This window comes from Lindgomyces ingoldianus (assembly GCF_010093535.1).
Source record: "Lindgomyces ingoldianus strain ATCC 200398 unplaced genomic scaffold BDR25scaffold_17, whole genome shotgun sequence".
NCBI lineage: Eukaryota > Fungi > Ascomycota > Dothideomycetes > Pleosporales > Lindgomycetaceae > Lindgomyces > Lindgomyces ingoldianus.
Window position 1 is genome coordinate 1,064,161 of NW_022985178.1, and position 19,432 is coordinate 1,083,592.

Consider the following 19,432-nt stretch of genomic DNA (forward strand, 5'->3'; position numbering starts at 1 on the left):
TACACTATCTATATAGAGCTTAATAAATAAGGCCTAATTATTCTTTTTCTTTTAGGTTAGAAATACCTAGTCTAGACTTTATACAGGTTTTCTTTACTTTTTACTTCTTTTAGTATCTATATCTTCTTTTTACACTAGTGCAGTATTACTATTCTAAAGGGCTTAGTCTATAGTAGGCTTTAGTTCTGCCTTTATAATATTTTTATAGGGCTGTTTTTTCTTCTTCTTTTTTAGAAAATCCCTTTATATAGAGATTAGTTTATCTAGGTTGTCTATTATAAGTAAGTTATTTTTTTTTCTTTATAGTATAGTTTAACCTGTGTATATTAAAGCTTTAGTAGGCTATTTTTTTTTTTAATAATAATGTTTTTTTTTAATGCTCTTAATTTTATATAGGCTAGTTTAGCTTTTTTTCTCTTTTTATGCTATAATCTTTAAGCTAAGAGGGAGGTTAAGAACTTTATGTGTTATAAAGCTATTATAAGTATTAATTACATAATTAATGTTTACTTTTACATAGTTTTTTTAAAGTATCTTTATTACCTTTTATATAGCACTTACTTATGTAATAATGTCTAGTAATAGCAGAGAGTCTAAGTTAATTCTTAGGTATACTCTAAAAACTAGCAGTGTGGGTACTAGACTGTGCAGGCTAGCTGTGTTGTTTAGAGCCTTAACTGCTATCTGCAGAATAGCCTTATTATCTATATAGTTACCTAGCTTAGTCTTTAGGATGTTAAACACTTATTAAAAAGGTGTGTGCGCGCGCTTAACCTTTCTAACTGCCTAATGTGCTTCTATAGGCATCTGCCTACATGTAGCTTTTATAATTTTTACATAAGCTTAAAAATTTTTTAAAGTAAAGTTTATACTAGAGTTATACATAATATAGTCTAGAGGTTCTTAATAGGTGTTAATCTAGCATTTGTATAGTGCATCCTAGGTATCTTGTGTAGACATAGATTTTAGGAATGTAGCAGCTTAAAATAATGTGTCTGCATTAATAACATATAAGACATTCTTATTATTAATTTATATAACATTAATAATAACTTTATAGTTAAAGTAGGTGTTATCTTTAATTATAAACTTAAATCTTTATAAGGCCTAGTTATATAATTAGTAGAGGTAGCAGAACTTCTTAATCTCTTCTAGCACTGCAGCATTAATATTATAGCTGGCGCTAGTTAGCATCTTCTAGAGTCTCTCTGTGCAGGGGTGTTTAAATTAGTAGTAGAGGCAGTAAAGTTTTAATTTAGTAAAAAAAAACATAGATTCTTTTTTACTAATATTAAAAAAAAAGTGTTTTTATTTTTATATAATAAGTATAGTAGTTTTATCTTTATATATAATAACATTTAAAATGTTGTTAAAGTATACTCTAAGTTAGTTAGCATTTACTAGTAATAGCAGAAATAGTGTTAGAGTCTTTAAGATGTAGTATGTAACTAGACTAATTAGGTTTTAGATTTATATAGTACTAATTAATCTTTTTAGTGTCTAGCTTTTAAAGCTAATATCTATTTAGCTAAGTATTTAATTAATTTCTATATATAGGTTCTCTTATATGTACGCCTTAAGTTAAGACTTGCTAATAGTAGAAATTTTTGCTGTGCTTATGTCTTATAGTTTGCCTTAGTATACTATATAGTATTAGTTATTAAGGATAAACTGCTTAGCATATTCTTTAGGTTTAATGCTGTAGATGTCCTCTTCTGTTGCATAGTGTAGATAAGTAGTAGAGGTATAGTAGTTAACACCTTTTTTAGCATTTTTACTTTTCTATTTTATTTTTTTTATATTATATAAATTATTTTTTTTCTTAAAGTAACCTTTAAAGTTTTAGATGTATAAGGTAATAGCTTTATATAATAAGGTCTTATTATAGAAATCTTTATATAAAGCAACATACTAGTTTTTTGCTTATGTATAGTTATTGTAAGAGTAGTTTAATAACTAACATTTTTTCTTATAGTAGACAAAGCACTTCTTTATCTGCGTGCAGTTGTCTCTAGATTATAGCCTAAACTTAGATAAAGATCTTCTATATTGTTTTTTTCTGCGCAGAGAGAAGCTTTCTTTTTATTGTGTAAACTCTTATTATACAGAGTTATATTAGTAGTCTATGTAGTATGCATTAGGCAGTTTTTAAAGGTATTAGTTTACCCTTTAGTCTATAGTAACTTAAAGTAATGCCTATAAGTTACTAAATAGGGCTTTACATAAGAGCTTAATAGTAAACATAGCATGTTCTAGTTCTAGTTATTCTTAATAGGCTTATATAATAGTAGTGTGCAGTAGAACATTTTCTTAAAATTTTATTTTTAGTGCTCTTTATATAAGCGTAAGCTTATTAATTATTATTTTAAAGACTTTATGTAAACTCTTATTAAAGTTTTTTTATTAGTATTATATAAAAGTTATTATTATCTAGTCTATCTAGTACTAGCTATAGTTTACATTAGTGTTAAAGTAACTACTTAAGGTGTTGTATAAATGCTTCTAGTTATGTCTAGGGCCTATGTTATGCATATAGTACATATTTGCCTAACCTTCTAGAATATCTAGAAAGATGTCTATATACTAAGTTTTCTAAATATTTAGCTATTAACATAAATTAATAAAGATCTTTATTTTATTTATAAAGATGTTATATAGTTAACTTATATAGTTATTATTTTTTTTTTATGCTTTTTAAAATTATATAATCTTGTCTACTAGGAGTTTTTCTTTAGCAGTTTCCCTCTAAGGTGGAAGTTTGTACAGGCTATAATGTAGTATAGATTATGCAGGTGGTATTAGTGGTGCATACACTACTGCAGGCGGTGGTGTGTACAATTAAGGGTGTGGAGCAGGCGTTAGGTAGGGTGGCATGTATTGTTTATATAGTAATTAGTGTAGTGCTAGCTAAGGTGTAGAAGCAGGTAATGCTAGTATATTTAGTGTTAATAGTAGCATTATGTTTAGTCTGCTTCTATGCAAAGCTTTATATAGTAATAAAGGTTGTATATAAAGCTTTTTTAGTATAATTACTTTTTTTTATGCTATATTATACAGCTTCTAGGCTTAGGTACTTTTAGTGCCTAGCTATAGTGTAATTCTTTTATCCTCTAGCACTTATATAAGCTTCCTTTTAAACACATAGCTAAGTGCTAAGAAGTCTTATAGTGTCTATCTTTTAAAATTTTTTATGTACACACTTAGAAAAGTAGCGCTTTTCTAAGTTATTATGTGTAAATTAGTAATTATATAACTTATATATAATTAAGTCTATAGGCTTATTAAAGCCTTTAATATGTTAATCTTATTATTCTAGTACTCTAGGCTAGTCTTGTTTTATAGTGTTGCCTCTAATATCCTTATGTCCTTTGTAAGTTATTTATATAATAAAAATTATTCCTTATTTTTTTTATTATTACATAGAGTTATTAGTTACTAGTAGGATTTTATTATAATAGTATAGTTAATTACTTTTCTAGTAGATTACGCAGGTACTGCTATTATCTAGCTGCTAGGTTGTGCAGCTTTAATAGCTTTAGTGTGCGCCTTACACTATCTCCTTTTTACTTTATATAGTAGCAGAGCTTGCTGTGTAATGTAAAGAATTAATGTGCTATTGTCTAGCTACTAGGTTATACAGCTTTAGTAGCTTTAGTGTGCGTTTTACACTATCTTTTTCTTACTTTATACAGTAGCAGAGCTTACTGTATAATGTAAAGAATTAATTTGCTATTCTAAGAAATAGGTAACTAAACAAAGTACCTTATAAAGTGTAAGTACTCTACTATTACTTTTTTTAAAGAATAGGTAATAAAATAAAGTACCTTATAAAGTGTAAGTACTTTATTATTACTTTTACTAATTTGCAGTTAATTAAATTAACTACTAATTAGTGTTAAATAGGCTCTAACAGCTAGCTGCTTATAGTATAAGCACTTAAGTAGTAAGAGTAAGAGTAGTGTACAGTGTGCACAGCGTACAAAGTAGGTAAAGTAAGGGTAACATGTTTCTAGTTCTATTGCTCTTGTCTTTTCTCTGTACAGAGGAAAAGGGGGATATCTAGATGTTTGCGCACAGAGGTTTGCGCACGAGCATCATGTGACATTAATACGTGATCCTGCTCGTGCGCGATTGTTTGTATCCAGGCCGCGACGCTGCTGCTGCGTACAGACAACTAGGCCTTATAAAGATTTAAGTTTATAATTAAAAATAACACCTACTTTAACTATAAAGTTGTTATTAATGTTGTATAAATTAATAATAAAAATGTTTTACATATTATTAATGTAAACACATTATTTTAGGCTGCTACATTCCTAAAATCTATGTCTGCACAAGATACCTAGAATGCACTATGCAAATGCTAGATTAACACCTATTAAGAACCCCTAGACTATATTATGTATAACTCTAGTATAAATTTTGCTTTAAAAAATTTTTAAGCTTATGTAAAAATTATAAAAGCTACATGCAGGCAGATGCCTATAGAAGCATATTAGGCAGTTAGAAAAGTTAAGCGCGCGCACACACCTCTTTAATAAGTGTTTAACATCCTAAAGACTAAGCTAGGTAACTGTACAGATAATAAGGCTATCCTATAGATAGCAGTTAAGGCTTTAAACAACACAGCTAGCCTACACAGTCTAGTACCCACGCTGCTAGTTTTTAAGGTATACCTAAAAATTAACTTAGACTCTCTACTATTACTAGACATTATTACATAAGTAAGCGCTGTATAAAAGGTAATAAAGATACTTTAAAAAGACTATATAAAAGTAAACATTAATTATGTAATTAACACTTATAATAGCCTTATAACATATAAAGTTCTTAACCTCCCCCTTAGCTTAGAGATTATAGCATAAAGAGAGAAGAAAGGCTAGACTAGCCTATACAAAATTAAGAGCATTAAAGAAAGAAATATTATTATTAAAAAAAAAAATAGCCTACTAAAGCTTTAATATACGCAAGTTAAACTATACTATAAAAAAAAAAGAAAGATAACCTACTTATAATAAATAACCTAGATAAACTAATCCTTATATAAAGAGATCTTTTAAAGAAAAAGAAAAAAAAACAGCTTTATAAAAATATTATAAAAGCAGAACTAAAGCCTACTATAGACTAAGCCCTTTAGAATAGCAATGCTGCACTAGTGTAAAGAGAAGATATAGATACTAGAAGAAGTAAAAAGTAAAGAAAACCTGCATAAAGTCTAGACTAGGTATTTTTAACCTAGAAAAAGAAGAATAATTAGGCCTTATTTATTAAGCTTTATATAGACAGTGTAATTACTACACCTAAAAAACTATTTAAAGAATTAGACTATATAAAAATAAACACTTTAATTACTAACAGCACTTTTAAAGTTATAGTATATAACTTAATAAGGTATTAAAGTTAGATTTTTAACTTTTACTTTATATAAAAAGTAAAAGGCAAAATAACTTAACTATATAAAAAATCCTACCTAGTGTTTACTAGCTACTTAGATAAAAAGAAAAGAGAAATTCTTACTTAGTTACTAACTATTTAGAGAATAAGCTAGAGACTATTTTTAGCTATAAAAGCAAGCCTAAAAGCTATGTACAGAATGCATTTTAAACTGTGTAATATTACATAAGTATACATCTAATTAACAGATAAGCTTATGCGCACACTGTACATAAAGCTACTAAAAAAGATGCGCTAGAGCTTTTTACTAAATATAATACTTTAGGTTATACAACTCTTATATAGAGCTGCTAAATTAGGACTGTATTAGTTTAAAACATATTATAACTACTATAAAGAAAAGCTGTGTATACACATCTTTTTATATAACCCTTACTTTTTAATTACTAATAAAAAAGAGCACACTTTTAGTATTACTAGCTTATAAATAAATAATACTTTAAGCATTATAACAAAAAATTTTATGTAAAGAGAAAAAAAAAACTATAAAAAGTAAAGTTTTACATAAAAAGTAAGACTATTCTAGTAGAGAAGCAGCCTATTAAGTTTAATAGTAGAAAAATTAAACTTACACATAACATAGTAGTTCTTACTTAAAAGAAATAAGTAAGCTACTTTTATATAATTAACTTAAAGGACAAAAATGCTGCATAATAATATGTTAAGTAATGTGTAAAAAAAGTATACATTGCATTTATATGTTAACTAAAGGCAGCATTTAACTTATTTATTACTGCATAAACTATAGACCTTTTGTATAATAATATTAACATACTTAACACATAAATTTAATAGCAGATAAATAATAGTAAGCATAGTCTTACCTTACTACTATTATAGCTTAATTATGTAAAGCTATTTATCTTTATAAATAGATTATTTACTAATAATAAAGACTTTAGCTTATAGCTAGGATTTTTAATTATATTAAGTAATAAAGACTATATAAAGTAAAGTAACTACTTTAAAATACTAGGTAACATTATACACTAAAATTCTACTAAGTGTAAAAAAGTAACTAAAAGTGTCTTTACTAGCAACTTATATAAAATAGTTAAAAAGTTTAATAATGTAATTACTTTTAGTATAACTCTATAGTAAATTATATAAATGCTTAAACTGCTACTAATTCTAGTAGTAATCTGCATAAATTTAAGGTTTCTATATAATTACTTTATTAAGCTAGGCACTACTAGTAAAAAGTAACTTATAATTAACATTATATTACTCTGTAAATTATATAAGAAAAGGGAAATTACTAAAATAAAGTAAATTAATAGTAAAGACAACTTAGTAGATATATATATAAAGAAAACACTAAACTAGGCTTTTTAATTATTAGTCCTAACTAACTGCCTCTCTGTCTAGATAGAAGCATTTGTAGACTAGCTAGATTCTGTGCGCAAAGATGCCTTAGACTAACTAGACTAACAACGCCTTTATATAAGGCTTATTTCTTTTTATTTTTTTTTTTTATATTATATGCACTTATCTTTCTTATTATAAGGATCTGTTACTATTAGCACTGTACAAAAAAAGAAAAGAGCTAGAGGATTATACAGTAGGGCTTAGAAAGCAAAAGATAAAGAAAAAAAAAGCTATTTATATAGCATAACTAGCCTATTCTAACGCACAGCATTACTAAGGCAAGTCCTAATAAATAGGGTAAAGTAAAAGTAGAACATAATTAAATAGACCTATATAAACAAAAGGGAGGTAACACATACAGAAGGCAACTCTTTAGATAAAAAGAAAAGTTGCTAGTGTCTGTACGCAGCAGCAGCGTCGCGGCCTAGATACAAGCAATCACGCACAAGCAGGATCACGTATCTATGTCACATAATGCTTGTGCGCGAACCTCTGTGCGCAAACATCTAGATATCCCCCTTTTCCTCTGTATAGAGGAAAAATAAGAAGTAATTAACACTAGTTACCTAACACCCCTGTGCAATGTTTACACTGTGCAAACCTCTCCGTCTTGTACGCATTTGCTGACACCAAGTGCTAGCTAGCAGAGAGTCCATTCAACATTGAGCATAAATTACACAAAGCTGAAAATGTTAACACGGAAGACGGCCGAAGACATCATAGCGCGGCTAGTGCCTGCATTGAACACTTTCCTTATAAGAAATGCTAGGTTAGCTTTAGTAGCCCTAGGTCTTGCAAATCCTAGTTCGGAGAGTAGTGGAGAAGCTTAACTTATTTTCTCACCTAATATTATTCTAAATAGCACGTCATCATTAGCTATTAAGGTTGCCTCTGTGGGGGTTTGTTTTGTTTTACTGTTGGCTGCATTTTGCTTCTCTCATCCTTGTTCTACTGCCTGCTCCTGTTCTTGCATAGCTAGGCTAGGCGTATGTTGTATTTAGCGCTGCTTACATCCACAATTGCAAGTCTAAGTTTAAAGGCATTTGCACTTTTATAACCCGTGGCTGTGATTTTGGTTTCTTAAGAGAACTTGTTATTCTAACTCATGAGTGTAGTTGTGGTAGTGATATAGCATCATTGTTAACTATGAAATAAACATACTTGTTTTCTATCTGCTTTAAGTGAACTATGAAGAACACTTAGATTTAAATTCAGTTATTAAATTAGAAGAGCTTAGAACATCTAGAAAAGTGGTATAACAACTATATTGCCAGCTATAGCTAATACTGTGAAAAGGCGAACTAACCTGCTTAAAGCCTACTGTTGCACTTCGTTTTCCATTCTTGTAACTAAGCTCCTTTCAGCCGAGTTTGCGAAATTCCAACGTTTTTAAGTTCTTTCTGCTGTCATCTGTAGCAATGCTTGTCCCTTTTCTAGCATTCGCTTATTGTATATTAGTCCTTCGACTTCCTTCCCCATGGTTATCAGTTCAGCAACATATGCGCTGAGTTGTTCACTTTGAATAAACCAATCAGTTCCCAGTAACATCATCCACAAACCCCTTCCAAACATATTTGGAGTAACAACTCCTCCAGGCTTGATAATGAAGGTTTGCCAAGTATCCGTGTGCTCTTTTGCGAACTCGAGACACACAATTTCAGCACGTCCCTAGAGACAGGTCAGTCACCTTAGAACGGTAAGATGAATGAGTGGGGTTTACTTTAAGCCTTCTTGTTTTCTGGAGAAACAAAAGCCATGCTTCTTGGTCCTGTACAACCCACTTCCCGCTCAGATGAACATATCTGAACCGTGTTGTGCGTGTCTGTCCTTCGCGGGCTTTCAACATGGCTTCCTGGAATGCAAGTGGCCAGTCAAAGTTCGGGCCTGGTGATGTGTCGTTGGTACCCATCGCCCTATAGGAACTAATCAGCCATTCTCGTGTCCAATGTAGACGCCGTGGCCGAAAATCTTACCAGAACATCGCATCAGCATCCTGTATAATGTCCATAACATCTTGGCTCCAATGGCCAAAGTCCTTTATGATCACATTCTTAAACTTGTTGTTGTTGGGAAGCGACTCGCTGGGTATGTCACGCCGGGATAATGCTACGACTGAGGTAATACTTGGATGCTGGAGAAATTGTAGGAGGACCTCCCCTCCAATGTTGCCCGTGGCGCCGGTGATGAGGACTTTCATGGTGAGGGGATATGAGTTCTTTAGAAGTTTTTGGAGGTCTGATGGTTTGTGTCCAATGATTGCTTAATATAGCCGACATCTCTGGTTCTCCCGAACTATTCGTCCGTCGACGGAAAATCAAAGCTGTATACCGGTCGAAACATTGTCCGCGTCAGCCAATGATTGCTTGATAATTACAACGCGCAGGTGCTCTATAAAGATTAACACTAAGTTATTAGATTTGTACTTTAAGTATTCTACATTATAATTCTTTCTCTTACTAAACTTGGCCTATTTTGAATTATTAAATAAAGGCATTCTCTCTTGCACCTTTTCAATTAAGCCTTCGGGGCTAGAAGAATTGTCCTTGTCTTGCGTTTGGTCATCCCCAAGTGTTATGAAGGCGCCGTTTATTGTAATAATCGCTTTGCTAGAGTCTTCTAGCGGCGTTTTTGAAAGGCATATATTCGGGGTGACTTTAATATACCCTGGTTCTGGATTTTTCCAGTCCCTAGGCGTTTTGACTGTATACAACAAATGTTGAAGCAGCGAGCTGGACCAGTGGGGACTAGAATATTTATCAAGACAAAGCCATCCGATAAGAGCAAATAGCACAGTTAGTAGAACAAGAAGCAACTGCAAGTAGGAAATTGCTGGTGTGAGTAAAGCCGTCTGATACAGAAACTTGTTAGTGTGGGTGCACTTTTTAGCTTTGACATTCTCGGACTACGAACCTTGAGGGTAACTAGAGCCGGGTCCACGCTTACTATAAAGCCACGAGACACCAGCAAGTCGTCCATGGCGGGAGAGTTTTCCTGCAGCCAGAGGAAGTGTGATTGATCGAGGGCGCTCGAGCTAATGTTTGATCTTCCGTCTCCAAGGCCGTTAACAATAAGGACTGCAGAGGTGTTGACTTGCCCATAAAAGCGTGGTTCGGGTTTGACGACTCTCCCAGCGCAGTCTGTATCAGTAACTCTGCCGCCTTCCGCTTCATTCTGAAACGATGTGCTACAGCTCTCATACGGCTCTGGGGGGTTTCCAAGAGATTCCGAATGGGTAAGCATGATACTAGTTGCCTAGAGGCGGATGGCGGAAAACAAAGTATCACCATTGAAATCCTCCAGTGTCAGATACTGCCAATGGGACTGGGTAACAGACACATTGTTGGCGGAGTTTAGACCAAACATGTAGCTTACGTCGAGGTCCTGCGCTTTAAGGATGGAATCCACTACGCGACTGATAAGGGGGGCGTGCTGTTCTTCAGGATTCGAGCTCCAAGTCCTCTTCACAAAGTCCGACACCTCGACGCGCGAAAAAGGTACCCCGGGAGTCGTCAACATCGAAAACTTAACCGTACTTGCAATAAACGAATGTCGCCTTGTTCCTTTTGTGAGAGCGAACATTTGTTTCATGGCAGTAGTACCTCCACCCTTTCCGAAAGATGCCCAGATGTTATTTTGTCGGTTTGGGCGAAAGTACCGGGAGTCGAGTACCAAGTCAGAAGCATCGTCCCAATGAACTTCTGGTTGACCAACGATCGTCTCCAGAAGTGGCTGCGCGAAGCTATTGTTGAAGGTACAATTCCAGCTAAAATTCCTCTCACTCAAACTTTGCACAGGGCAATGCAGCGGTTGCGTCTAGCGCCACAGATACTATCACATAATTGTCCGGAGATACAGAGAACCCTTTGTCGTCAAGCCCAGATACGAGCGCCAGCTTTAGGTCGAGTCGGTGCAGTGATTTCATAAAATTTACGGCGGGCTTGTACAGATTGCTGCCAATGGTCTGTGACAAACTTTCTTTCTGATGCAAAAGATTGCCGGATCTTAGATTAAGTGAGACTATATAGCTTGGGTTTTCAAGGAGCATATTTTGTAGCCTTGCGGCGGATACGTTGTGGCTCTGCAAAATGTAGCCCGGACTGTCCAGTGCCTAGAGAAGGGTTCCATAGAGTTGGCCTAGCGAATATATGATAGTGAAACTGAGTAATAGGATACTACTTTTAGGGGATGTCTTCTTGCGTATGAAGTAACTTCTTTGGGTAAGGTCCTTGTTGAACATTAGGTAGGATGTGAAATTTTAGGTTGTGGCGGCTGCCAAGGAGAAGAATCTCCCTATTGTGAATGTTAGGAGCAGCTGGGCGCACTAAAAGAGGATGGGTTTTACTACATTTCGTGAAACCGCCAGGCTAGATACTACTAAAACAGCAGAATGGCCATGGTGACTGCGGGATAGGATGGAGGAAACTAAGGCAAAATGAAGGATGTTGGGCAGTTTCAGCGGAAACTGCAGCACCTCTAAATAAGTAGAAAGCCACCCTACATCCCAATTTTAGCTTCCTTCTTTATTGGCGAATAGCGTGTCGCTTCAAGGTTCTGATTTGTGTAGCAGTCTTAGGAGGCTCGCGTCGCTTTTCGCTAACAGACCGACTGCTGGCTCCTTTGGGCCATGATTGGCGATTATAAGCGGTAAAAGCCTCAGGTAACGTACACCAGAGGCGAGTTGCTCACACACCTGAGACGCTTACTTTTGCTAAGACCCTACTAAACTATCCTTTCTACACTAATGCATTCCTAACAACACTACTTAAACGCGCTAAAAGAACATTAGATACAGCTTACGCTCTAGGCCTTTAAAAGATTTGTCGCGTACACTGAGAGCCTTGGCTGGGGCTCGGAGCCTGGGGCGCGGCTCGGGATCTGGAGATAGTATGTTCCGAAGCTCGGTGTATATAAGGAGAGCCTCCAACTCTCTTAGATAGCAGAGTCACTTCATCCGATCTTCTGAACAGCTACTGCTAGGCTATTTTATCCTCCACAAGATTTATATAAGTAGATTAAAGACTTTAAAGCTAGTATAAAAGGTATAAATTACTTACTTAATAATAAAGTGTAAAAGTAGAAGTTAATTATAAGCATACTATAAAACAAACTATAGCTTATAGAAAGTGTCTAATAGCAAGCTGTTAGACACCTTCTTAGTTCTCTTCTTCTCCTCTACCCTTCTTCTCTTGTCTCTCCTCCTCCTCCGCACCTCTTCTAAAACCTCTCTGCTTTCTTTCTAGCTACCTACAAGCACTATAATGTCTGTCTAAAGGCTAGACACTAGAGCCTTTAAAGCTAAAACCTAGTAAAGTAATTTAGCACTCTAGTTAAATAAATGTCACGGCTAACTTAGACATGCCTCGGACTCTCCCCGGAGAGCCCTCGGCCCGGCCTTGGGCACATATATATATATATATATCCTCTCACGAACCCCTGAGTCTCCTCAAGGATTCGTCTATCAATACTATCCTGTACCCCCTTCTGCGCTTCATGCTTCCTGCTTCACAGTGCTCTCACCATAAAGCAACTTAAATGCTAGCTATAGAAAGACTAGCTTTCTACCTTTACACAACTTAAGTAACTTACACTAGACTATAAGTAAACTTTAAAACAGCTTTAAAAGCTTTCTTTTTATTCTTTTTACTCTCTATGTTTTAGGCTGCTGCTTGTAGATTAAGATAACTTTAAAAAGCTAAAAACTTTTTTTATAATAGAAGATAATTTACACGCGTGTTAGTAAACTATACTCTAGTAGTATTAGACTAGATTTGTACTAAGTTATAATTTTTATTATGTAAAGTGTAATACTTATATTTCTTTAATTTTAAAACTTAAAGAGTAAAGTTAACCTGCTAGCTCTAGGCAAGAACGTAGGTAGCCTAAAGGTAGATAACTTAAAACGCCTCTAGATGTAAGGCCGAGATGGTGCTTACGTGCTTAGGGTTGATTATTCGCATCTTTTTAGCTGTATTAGCGCAGTGGTACAGAGCTTCGTCCTTACACTAGAGAGGCTCTAACAAGTAGATGTAAAAGCATAGTTAGTTAAACACTATAATTAGTTAGCAGACTAAGTTATAGAATTTAAGAGCATAATAATACCTACTAGGAACCTTTAGATATAGGTTCTAGGCAACGTAAGATAGAACAGTTTATATAAATTATTACACTACCCTCTTTTTTATAGACAAATAATCTCTATTAGCAGTACTTTAAAGTAGTAGTTAGAGCTAATTTAGGTAGAATAATAATAGTGTCGCAACTACTAATTAGAGAGCAATGAGGAGCAAGTCTATTGACTACAAGAGGCTCTTAGAGAGCCTTCCTATGTAGTGGGAGCTCAGGCGTCAAGTGTCTCGGGCCGCACGTCCCAAACACAGGCACGACACTAGGTCCCTGTGCTCTTCTTACGCGATCCCCCCACCCCCCAGCTCGCCGAGAGTAACAAGGGGAGCTGAAAGAGAGCAAAGGAGTAAAATGCGTAGACAGAGCTGCTAGAAGAGCAAGAACAGACTAATAGAAAACAGTAAGAGAACAAAAGAAAGCAGGGTAACCATTATAAGACACTTAGGGCGTGGGAGACAGCAAGCTCTTCGCACACGCGGTCAGTACATGAAAAAAAAAAAACAAGTGACGCCTCATCAAGCATGCTGCCAGCCCGGCCAGACCCGATCCATAACACGATGAGAACGCGAGCATGCAGCGTACAGTCTAGGCGCGCCGCGCTGTTAGGGCTGCCATCCTTAATCCACAACGTCCCCACTTAGCTTATTCTGTAATGCTGCTAGAGTACAAAGGATTTCTAGCAGTAACCTTTAAGATCTATTCCTTTTTTACTATATTATCTTAACGTACACCACAGGCGAGTTGCTTACACACCTAAGTTGCTTACTTTTACTAAGACCCTACTAAACTACTTTTTCTACACTAGTGCATTTCTAATAACACTACTTAAACATACTAAAAAAATATTAAATATAGCTTATACTTTAAGCTTTTAAATAAAACATAACACTTTTAAAGTAATATACTATAGCTATATATAAAGTTTTTTAAAAAATAGTAAATAACTACTACACTAAATAACTTTTATAAGCTAATTTTATAGCTAACTTATAAAAGCTAAGTAATAATAAAAAGTAGGTAATTATTAAGCATATACTTAAGCTAGATATGTAAGGATTTTTCTCTTAGCTAGTAGCTATAGCTAATATAGCTAATTCTTTACACACTAAGTATAATCTAAGCTATGTTAGCATATACTAGCTTAGTATATTTATAAAGCATTTTTTAAAGCTTAAAGTAAAGTTTTAAGTATAAGTATAGTTAGTAGATATTTAGCTTATTATAAAGTTTATTTTATTAAAGTTATATATATTATTATTTTAGATACTATACTTAGCTTTAATATTTTTTATAAGGCTAAACTAGCTTTAAATTAACTTAAAAGTTTTATAAAAAGCTTTTTTATAGTTATACTTACACTTAAACTTTACTTTAAGCTTTAGATAACACTTTATAAACATACTAAGCTAGTTTATGCTAATATAGCCTAAGTTATACTTAGTATGTAAAAAATTAGCTATATTAGCTATAGCTACTAGCTAAGAGAAAAATCCTTATATATATAGCTTAATTATGTGCTTAATAATTACCTACTTTTTATTATTACTAAGCTTTTATAAGTTAGCTATAAAATTAGCTTATAAAAGTTATTTAGTATATTAGTTATTTATTATTTTTTAAAAAACCTTATATATATCTATAGCATATTACTTTAAAAGTGTTATATTTTATTTAAAAGCTTAAAGTATAAGCTATATCTAATATTCTTTTAGCACATTTAAGCAGTGTTGTTAGAAATGCATTAGTGTAAAAAACGTAGTTTAGTAGAGTCTTAGTAAAAGTAAGTAACTTAGGTGTGTAAGCAAGTTGCTTATAAAGTATGTTATAATTAGTGTAAAAAAAATTGTTTTATGTGTTAGTTACTTATTATCTTTTAAAAGACTCTATAAGTAGCTATAGTGTGGTACTTAGAAAGTGTTGCGTTTTATTTAAAAGCTTAAAGCATAAGCTATATCTAACATTCCTTTAATGTGTCTAAGTAGTGTTGTTAGGAATACATTAGTGTAGAAAGAGTAATGTAGTATAGTCTTAGCAAAAGTAAGTAACTTAGGTGTGTAAGCAACTTGCTTGTAGTGTATGCTAAATAAATAATAAATATATTTTAAAGCTTACTTACTTATATATTAGAGCTTATAAGCTTTACTTTTAGTAAGAAATAGCTACACTTTTTAGTAAAAGCTTTATTCTTATTTTTAATAATAAAGTTTTATGTATTAATAGTAAGATTATTAACTAAGGTTTAAGCTTACTTAACTAGGTAGTAGTATTACTAAATAACTTCTATAAAAGAAGGCATAAGAGAAGGTATAGTATTTAGAGATATTATAGATATAAATTATTAAGTTTTTAGATAACGTACCTAACGGGTTGGCCGGCCACACAGGTTGGCCGGCCACTTTTGCCAAGCCCCCACTAAAACCACCCCATTCTGGCGCAAAACAGCCCACTTTAGCCTTATATAGAGCAATACAACATAAGATATTATTTAGAGTTTACTTCTGCTACTTTCTTACACATATGTAAGTTATGCCTAGTCTAATTACACTGCTTGCATTGCTTTTAACTTAGCTTACCTTCTTTAGCGCGCACCTGCGTCTTTAGCTTCTTCCTATTACTACGCGCTTTAAACTCCTTTAGAGTAGTTAAACAAGCTTTATCCTTAACTATTAAGGTCTTTTTTGCCTAAATCTACTTTCTTTTATGTAATCTATGTTATGTAGTAGCCTTATTTACTGCTTAAAGCTTTATAATCTCTTTTTACACTAACACTAGCTTATACGCAATAATTAATGCCCTTTTTAAGACTTTTTTAAAGGCCTTTACTATAAATGTTAGTAAGCTATTTATATGCTTTTAAATTTTTACTTTTATAAGTATTAATTATAACTTAAATTTAAAAGTATTACTTAAGGTTTATAACTGCTAGGGCTTATTATTAATAAGTAGTAGTAGTAATAAAGTACATAACTAGATGTTAAAGGCTATTTTAACTTATTCTAGGTTAAATAAGACTAAACTAGCGCCTTAAAACCCTTTTTAGATATTACTAAAAGTAATTACTACATTGTAAGGACATATAAAGCATAGTAAGAACTTAAGTTTTATAATATAAGTAATTTAGTTGCGCATAAAATTTTTAGCTTAGTACTTATATACCTTTTTTAAAAGGGAAAACAACTTATATTAAAAGGCTATAAAAAGTGTAATAAGTATAAAAGTATATAAATAGTAATAATCTTATTTTTTTTATAGTACTACTAGAAATTAAGTAAGTTATAGCTTTTATAGCTATTAATAATAAAAAGCTAATAAGCGCTTATAACTTTTTTTTATATGCTTATTAAAGTGCTTTAACTACTACAGCCTAAGCTTATTTATTATCTAGCTATTCTTAGAGACTATAATAACTTAGTTTTAAAGCAAATTCTTTTTTTTATACTAGGCAAAGAGGTAATAGTAGCTTTTAAAAATAATAAAAAGTAAAATAGCTTACTTTATTATATTAATGCTTTAGATAACTATTATTTACTTTTTATTACTTTACTATATTACTTTTAGCTATCTTTATTTTTTTAAAGCTATAATAACTACTTTAGTTAATATCTAGCTTATTATAAAGCCTAACTTATTAAAGTTATATGTGTTTTTATTCTAGATACTATACTTAGCTTTTATATTAGCTACTAGGCAAAACTAGCCTTAGATAACTTTTAGATCTTTATAAAATGCTTTTTTATAATTATACTTATAATTAAACTTTATTATAAACTTAAAGCAGTGCTTAACTTATATACTAGGCTAGTTTAAGCTAACCTAGCCTAAATTATACTCTGCGCGCAAGGAATTAGCTATATTAGCTATAGCTACAAGCCTAAAAGAAAATCTATGTGTAATAAGCTTAAGTATGTACTTAATAACTACTTTTTTTTTAAGCTTAGTTATATTTTTTAATTTAGGCTAGCATTTTACTTTTAAAGGCTGTCTAGCGCGTTACTTACTTAGTGTTATGTAAAAAACATTATAAATAGCTACAGCATGTTATAAGAAAAGTTTTAAGTTTTATTTAAAAGCCTAAAGAGTAAGCTATATCTAATGTTCTTTAGAAGATTTAATCTAGTGTTGTTGTTAAGGCATTATGTAGATAGGTAGGGTGTGGTAGGGGCTTAGCAAAAGTGGCTGGCTAACCTGTGTGGCCGGCCAACCTGTTAGGTACGTTATAAAAAGGCTTAATCATAAGTATATTCTAAAATAAGCTAGATGCGCTCTTAATTTATAATTAAAATGTACCTACGCTGCTATTTATATCTTCTGCTTTCTCTTATTAGGCTATTACCTTTTATATACTAGCTTTGTAGCTAAAAATTAACCTTACATATATAAAAGTTAAACTACACATGAAAAAGTTAAGCAAGATATAAAAAAGTTAAAAGCTAACATAACACTTTCTGCTTTTAATTTCTAACGCTTGGCTGCTCAAGCGAGTTTTTAGCGTGTATGTACGAACTGTACGCACGCGTTGTGGCTGACTTCTCACCTGCATACATACATACCACCGACATGCATCGGTAACGTCATATCACTCCTTACAAGGATTTAGGCTAAATAGAAAAGAGAAGATAAAGTATCGTAGAATTCTGCAAATGTTTACACCAACCATTCGCCACCCATCCATAATATCCTCTATCTTCCACTATAACCATGAGGTGCAACACATGGTTACTTGCTCTCGTCGCCACGCTGGTTCCCCCAGGAGCCTCCACCCCTCTCTCAGCCCCCAACGTCACTGCCACAGCATCTGTCCTGCTCCCTGCCGGTACTGTCATCGGCACCGTGGGTGATGATGGCGTCGAATATTTCCGTGGAATTCCCTTTGCCCAACCGCCAACCGGCTCTCTCAGACTGAAGCCCCCAGTACGCCTTCAAAGTTTCGATTCTGGCTCGGTTGAGGCCACTGGTGTCGGCCCCGCATGTCCCCAAATGACAGCAATAGACGCTACACCACTCTTGCTCGATGTGCTTGCTTTGCCCGACGTCCAGGGGACTCTGTTCTTTGGGTCAACATTGGGCGACGAGCGTGAGGACTGCCTCACCATCTCGGTCATGCGACCAAAAGGCACGCGTGCTGCGATTGATGCGAAGCTGCCTGTTCTCTTCTATATATTTGGCGGAGGCTTCGAGACGGGTAGCCCGCAAATGTACAATGGGTCGGTGCTGATTCCCGAATCGGTAGCCCAGGGCAAGCCGATGATTTTTGTGGCTGTCAATTATCGCCTCGGGGCCTTTGGGTTTCTTGGGGGGAATCAGGTGTTGGAGGATGGGGCTGCTAATCTGGGCCTGCTTGACCAGCGTATGGGTCTGGAGTGGGTAGCAGATAACATTGCAGCTTTTGGAGGTGATCCTGATGCTGTTACAATCTGGGGTCAGAGCGCTGGTGCGATGAGTGTTTTTGATCAACTTGCACTATTTGACGGCGACAACACCTACAAAAACCGTTCCTTGTTCCGAGGGGCAATCATGAATAGCGGCAGCATCACACCAACTGAGCCAGTAAACGGCGTAAAGGCCCAGGAGATCTTTGACAAGGTGGTCGAAACGGCGGGGTGCGCTTCAGCCGCGGATTCAGCTAAACTTGAGTGTCTGCGAGGACTCGACTACGATACCTTCGTAACTGCAGCGAACAGTGTCCCCGCATACCTGGGCTACAATTCCCTTGCTTTCAGTTATGCTCCGCGGCCAGACGGTCGTATTCTCACTGCTAGCCCCGAAGATCTTGCCCAGAAAGGGAAATACGCAGCAGTCCCAATGATCATCGGCAATCAGGAAAATGAGGTACTGCAGCAAAGCCATCATAAAGCTTGATATCCAGTCACGATAAGCTCACCAGTGTTTTAGGGAACGATATTCGCTCTATTTCAATCTAACATCACCACCGAAGCTGCATTGGTCTCTTACCTCAACGATGTATTCTTCCACAACGCTAACCGGGATGAGATTGAGGGCCTCATCGCCACCTATCCCAACAACCCCGACAGTCCAGACGGCATAGGCGCATCGAATGATACTTACCCAGAGTTTAAGCGGCTCGCTGCTGTCCTGGGCGACTGGGAATTTACTTTCATGGCTCGGCTGCTTTTGCAAACATTCCCCGCAACGGTTCCAGCGTGGTCCTACCTAGCGACATACGAAAGTGGGACCCCGATCCTTGGGACCTACCATGCCACGGACCTACCTCACATATACTACGAAACCAGTAATGTCAGCAGGTCTATTCAGGATCTGTACATCTCGTTTGTAGATTCTTTAGACCCTAACAATTATGCGCCCAGCACTCCTAGCGGGTACTTGAGTCCTTGGCCCACATGGCAGGAGAAGAAGCAATTGCTGGAGCTTGGAGCTCAATCTACTTATTTGATAGATGACAATGCTAGGGCCGCTAGCTTTGAGTACATCCGCACCCATTTAGAGACTTTGCGCCTATAGATATCTA

The 19,432-nt window shown here is 34.5% G+C and overlaps 3 protein-coding genes across 3 annotated transcripts; 1 reads left to right on the plus strand and 2 right to left on the minus strand.

The window, feature by feature from the left end:
• Positions 1-8,211: 8,211 nt before the first annotated feature.
• Positions 8,212-9,039, minus strand: BDR25DRAFT_369778 (uncharacterized protein; the record flags this gene model as incomplete). Its single annotated transcript, XM_033697114.1, has 3 exons — positions 8,796-9,039; positions 8,543-8,735; positions 8,212-8,490 (listed from the first exon to the last, which is right to left on the minus strand). Exons 1-3 carry the CDS (start codon positions 9,017-9,019, stop codon positions 8,212-8,214), a joined length of 696 nt encoding a protein of 231 aa, XP_033547369.1. The 5' UTR covers positions 9,020-9,039.
• A 470-nt stretch (positions 9,040-9,509) lies between these two features.
• Positions 9,510-10,867, minus strand: BDR25DRAFT_314705 (uncharacterized protein; the record flags this gene model as incomplete). Its single annotated transcript, XM_033691474.1, has 4 exons — positions 9,510-9,566; positions 9,733-9,993; positions 10,195-10,561; positions 10,602-10,867. The coding sequence occupies 4 exons, from the start codon at positions 10,865-10,867 to the stop codon at positions 9,510-9,512; spliced, it is 951 nt and encodes a 316-aa protein (XP_033547370.1).
• Positions 10,868-17,602: 6,735 nt separating this feature from the next.
• On the plus strand, positions 17,603-19,425 carry BDR25DRAFT_287515 (alpha/beta-hydrolase; the record flags this gene model as incomplete). The annotated part of the gene is made up of 2 exons (XM_033688332.1): positions 17,603-18,774; positions 18,838-19,425. The coding sequence occupies exons 1-2, from the start codon at positions 17,644-17,646 to the stop codon at positions 19,423-19,425; spliced, it is 1,719 nt and encodes a 572-aa protein (XP_033547371.1). The 5' UTR covers positions 17,603-17,643.
• Between the last annotated feature and the right edge of the window lie 7 nt (positions 19,426-19,432).